The sequence below is a fragment of the Bos javanicus genome, chromosome 15, assembly GCF_032452875.1.
Source record: "Bos javanicus breed banteng chromosome 15, ARS-OSU_banteng_1.0, whole genome shotgun sequence".
Lineage (NCBI taxonomy): Eukaryota > Metazoa > Chordata > Mammalia > Artiodactyla > Bovidae > Bos > Bos javanicus.
Window position 1 is genome coordinate 46,832,838 of NC_083882.1, and position 5,423 is coordinate 46,838,260.

The following is a 5,423-nucleotide window of genomic DNA, read 5'->3' on the forward strand; positions in this document are numbered from 1 at the left end:
ACTAGGAAAATACCAGAGGATGCCTCCCCACCCGCTCCGCCTCTCCTCTGTCTACGTGGCCTGCTGGGTCCCAAAGTGAGGCCTCGGGCCCAGTCTTCGTTCTGTATCAAAACAGCCAAGAGCCTAGGGGTTTAAACACAGCCCTCTGAGGCACGGGAGGCCTAGGGCAGGGGGCTGCGGAGGCCCTTTGGTTACACATTTGCCTTGCTGATATAGAATCTTTGCCCACTCCATGCATACAACAACATTTTCCAAGGCTTGCCCTTTGCACTGGGGAGAGAGTACTTTCCAGAAAGAGGCACACCAGGGAATTGGAGTGGAGGAAGGGAACTCAAACTCCTGATGAGAGAGTCAGTCGGCCGGGGTGGGGCGGATTCCAGGCCACCCTGCTTCCTCGCGGGGCCCCGGGCAGGGCGGCAGAGACGGGGCGCGCTTCCGAAGGACCCCACCGCCAACATCCCGCCCTCTGCCCTCCCCCCGCCCGCGCCGCCGCCGCCGCCGCCGCCGGGGAAGGCCAACTCCGCCTGCCTGAGTCACGGCTGAAGTTGGGGAGGAGCCGGGGAAGGCTGCCCCAGCGCAGAACGCGGCCGGCGGCTTCAGCGGGAGCCAGGCAAGGGGGTCAGGGATCATGGGGGAGAGCGCTCTGGAGTCGGGGCCTGTGCCCGGAGCGCCGGCAGGGGGTCCGGTGCACGCCGTCACGGTGGTCACCCTGCTGGAGAAGCTGGCCACCATGCTGGAGACGCTGCGCGAGCGGCAGGGGGGCCTGGCTCAGAGGCAGGGTGGCCTGGCGGGCTCCGTGCGCCGCATCCAGAGCAACCTGGGCGCGCTGAGTCGCAGCCACGATACCACGAGCAACACGCTGGCGCAGCTGCTGGCCAAGGCGGAGCGCGTGGGCTCGCACGCGGATGCCGCCCAGGAGCGCGCCGTGCGCCGCGCCGCCCAGGTGCAGCGGCTGGAGGCCAACCACGGGCTGCTGGTGGCGCGCGGGAAGCTCCACGTTCTGCTCTTCAAGGTTAGTGACCTCAGGCGTCCCCGGATCCGGGGCCTTTACCCGCCTGCGGGGCACCTTCTGGGGCTCCCCCTCCCATCTGCCTGCCGCACCCACATTCCTGACCCCACCCTCTTCCCTTCTCGGCGAACCCACTTCCAGGGCCGCACCCACTCGCCACTGCCCAGGCCCAGCCTTCCCTCACGCCCCTGAAAGCAGCCTGGCCAATGAACGGCTGCCCAGCTCTCGCTCAGGCCACGTCCACAGAAGCTCCTCCAAGTACCAGCCCATCCCTGAACGAAAGTAACGGTGATGGAAGTGCATCTTGAGACAGTTCGCCGCCTCCTGCTGTTCTTGCCCCTGAGGCCACCACCATCCTGTCTCACGCCTCTAAAGGGGTCCCGCAGACTTCTGCACAGTTCGCCTGTCCTAGTTGACGCCACCTCCCTCCAACCGGCTCCCTACTTTCCCACGCCAGCCTAGCCTTTCCCCTCTGGGCTGCGGAGGCTGAGGGTGGCGCGGGTCTCCCTGATGTAACTGAGATGGGGGGCTCAGGCTCCCGAGAGAGGGCTGCCAGGGCCAGTTCTGTGTCCTTCACTTGCAGGAGGAAGCTGAAATCCCAGCCAAGGCCTTCCAGAAAGCGCCGGAGCCCTTAGGCCCGGTGGAACTTGGCCCACAGCTGCCCGAAGCCGAAGCTGAAGAGAGCTCAGACGAGGAGGAGCCCGTGGAGTCCAGGGCACGGAGGCTGAGGCGTACCGGGTTGGAGAAGGTACAGAGCCTGCGAAGGGCCCTTTCAGGCCGCAAAGGCCATGCCGCGCCAACACCCACGCCTGTTAAGCCACCTCGCCTTGGGCCGGGCCGGAGTGCTGAGGGCCAGCGGGAAGCCCAGCCTGCTCTGGAGTCCAAGCTGGAGCCAGAACCTCCGCAAGACACCGAGGAGGATCCCGGGAGACCTGGGGCTGCCGAAGCGGCGGCTGTGCTCCAAGTAGAGAGTGCGGCCTGATGGCCCGTGCTGCCTGCCTCCCCTGTGCCTAATGCTAGTCTCCAAATAAATCTTTCTCTCAGAATGCAGCATTCCCGCCCAAATAAGGAGTGAATCCTGCATCCACAGCCCAGCGTTGGCCCTCCCTTCCCGGCTTCTCTAGCCCAGCACCCTGTGTCCTCTATAAGAGCAGCCACTCACACCTGTTTACACTCACCATCAATAAAAGTCATGTCACCTAATCCGGACTCCATGTGAAGGGGTGGGGGAAAGGTGGTACAAGAAATAAGACAGACGTTGGAACCTGGAATGTGACTTCAGTTTCAAACAGATCATTTTGTGGTTTCTCATTTCCACTGAATCCTGGGCTGTACCCCAGTGGCACATAGAAGCGTCCTTCTGGCCACTTGCTCCTTCAGCGCTTTCCTTGTGGGGACATACAAGTGTGATTTTTTTCCCCCAGCATCTAGTACAGTCCCTTGCTTTTAGGCACTCAGCAAATGCCAACTTGTGGTTTTCCTCTTAGTCGCTTCTTCCTCTACCACCTCTAAAAGTTGGGTCTTCCAGGACTCTGTTTTTAGCCCTCTTCTCAATCTGGGTATTCTTCCATTAATACTCACCCCTGGGACTTCCCTGCTGGTCCAGTGGTTGAGGCTCTGTGTTCCCAATGCAGGGCACCACAGTTGGATCCTTAATCAGGGAACTAAGATCTCACATGGAAAATACAAAACCAGAAACCACTCACTCACTGGCAGGCCTCTCCTATCAGCCACATACACCCCAGACCACTGTCTTGAGATGCATTGGAAAAAGAATCCAAACTTCAGATGTATCCAAAAGAAGCAGTCTGTCTTCTACCTTTTAATTAAGTTCAATTTCACAGCTATTTATTGAGCACTTACTATGTATCATTCAAAACCGCTCCTCTTCCTGTGTTTTCTTTACCAGTGAATGGCATTATCATCCACACAGAAACCTGGGAGCCTTCATTGGCTCCTCCTCTCTTTCCTTCCCCTACCACACAGAAAGAGTTATCCTATTGATAACTCTGACCTGTTCTCTCTTAATACCCATTGTTGCTGCTCTATGTCAGGCTTTGTCTTTCATCTGACCATTACATGAACTGCTAATCTGATCATATCATCCTCCTGCTTCAGACCCTTCAGTGATTCTCCATCAGCTTCAGAATAAAATCCAAGTTCTTGAATGTTACCTTCAAGCCCCTTCATGAGCTGGCACCTGCTCATTTTTGTAGCCTCACCTCTTGCTACTTCCCTTCATTGTTGAATCACGATGAGCTGTGTGTTCTCACTGTCATCTCTACTGTCCTACAAAAGTCATCTAGGGACCCTGTTTTAGGGCCAGATGCTTCTCTTCCTTGCTCCCAAACACCACTTGCACACTTCAGTACTAACTGCACTAATTGTGATTGCCATTACTACTCCCCGGCCCCCCGCCAAATCCACTAGACTGTGGCTCCTTTGCAGTAGAGACTGTTTTATTCATTTCAGTATTTTCCATACCTAATGCTATGGTTGGGGCACAATAGGCCCTCATGAGCATCACAGAGGATGGAAGAAGTGGGAAAGTGTGGGCTTGGGATGGGAGCATGGTCATCCACCCATTCATTCAGTCATTGCTGTATAAAAATATTTTGAGTTCCTATTATGTTCCAGACCCTATAGTACCTCTTGTGAACGCCGAGATGACAATCTCTTCTGAGGCCTTCAAGGATCTCAGAGTTTAAGGAGATGGAAACATATAGTGACTGATGTAAGTGCAGTGATAGTTATACATAGGTTATTTTGAGAGGAAAGGGGGAAGGGGCACATCCTTACCTGAGGGAGGAAAAGTAGAGGATGTTCTTGGAAAAGGTAAACAGAGGGATGGGAAACAGGAATGGTGAGGGGCGTAGAGCTCAGTGGTTAATGGTTTGGGTTCTTAGTTCCCTCAGCTATGAAAAGGGATAATGATAGCTCCTGTAAGGCTGATGTGAGGGTTAAATGATGTAAATGCCTAGCATAGTGCCTGGAACACAGTTTGTCTCAGGTATATAATTTATTTGTCCATACATTTGACAAATATTGACTGAACTCTGAGTGTCTGCCAGGCACTATTTTAAGAGCTGGTGATACAGTGGCACGCTAGAAAAACAAGATCTCTGCTTTCTTGGAGTTAAATTCTAGTAGGAGCAGGTAGACAAAAAAACAAACTTACAAGTCAGATAAAAACAAGTAAACATATGAACTATAAGGGCCTCCTGATTATGGGAGCTGAAGAAAACAGTAAGGATACAGATGATTGCGGAGGATGTGTACTTTAAATGACAATGTTGGGGACTTAAAGTAGGACCAGAGTTCAACAGTGATGTTTTAAATGAAGTTTTAAATGAATTTCTGTGGATTCAGTTAGAGAAGTCCAAGTCCCTACCTGCTACAATTGGTGGGAAGTTGTTTTCAGTCGCTTTAGGGCTCCTCCCCTTCCTGCCTGGAGAATCCCAGGGACGGGGGAGCCTGGTGGGCTGCCATCTATGGGGTCTCAGAGAGTTGGACACGACTGAAGCGACTTAGCAGCAGCAGCAGCCCCTTCCTTAGGTCCGCAATTATTCCAGAGGGTTCACACCGTCTCAGGGTTTCTGATTGTATATCTCTGTTGCTATTGCTCCTTGTGACCACACGATGCCGCTGTTGGGGTACCAGTGCCTCACCCTACAACCCAGAGGTCTGCCTATTCAACTCTGTGCTCTATAAACTAGGAGTCCTTCAATGGAGGGTGACTCTGCAGTAGCTCCATTTTCTCTGGAAAAATTCAGGGCTCCTCTTGCAGGCTTCCGGGAAAGCCTTAGTGACCAGATTATGTTAGCTTCTCGGCTGCCACTCCTTTCAATGTTCTGCTGTTACTGAGGGGCTGGTCTGAACAGGCTCAGTTCTCTCTCCCCAAAGAAAAATAAATTCTTGTTCCATTTCCAAATCCTTGGAAATCCAATTTCCCCCTCTTTCAACTCACACACAAAATTAAGAGCACAAATGCACATTTCTCACACAAAATATCTCAATAGCTTATCAGAGGCACGTAAAGTCTCAGAGATTCTGGACACTGATCCCTAGGAACCCAAAGACTTGGCTAACTTTGGTGGGAGGGATGTTACTTTTTGTTCTTTCTTGGTGCTTCTACCACAGAAAATAATAAAAATCAATTTAAAAGTTCTCAATAGTTTTCCTTGTGACTTTGCATTTTCCATTGTTACTGCTATCGTTATTATTAGTAATACTGGAATACCAGACTATCTGACCTGCCTCTTGAGAAATCTGTATGCAGGTCAGGAAGCAACAGTTAGAACTGGACATGGAACAAGAAACTGGTTCCAAATAGGAAAAAGAGTACATCAAGGCTGTATATTGTCACCCTGCTTATTTAGTTTATATGCAGAGCACATCATGAGAAACGCTGGGC

General features: G+C 52.6%; 1 protein-coding gene across 1 annotated transcript; it reads left to right on the forward strand.

Moving 5' to 3' along the window:
• The first annotated feature begins 342 nt into the window (after positions 1–342).
• CAVIN3 (caveolae associated protein 3) lies at positions 343–2,212 on the forward strand. The gene is made up of 2 exons (XM_061380584.1): positions 343–1,012; positions 1,593–2,212. Exons 1-2 carry the CDS (start codon positions 629–631, stop codon positions 1,989–1,991), a joined length of 783 nt encoding a protein of 260 aa, XP_061236568.1. The 5' UTR covers positions 343–628; the 3' UTR covers positions 1,992–2,212.
• The last annotated feature ends 3,211 nt before the right edge of the window (positions 2,213–5,423 follow it).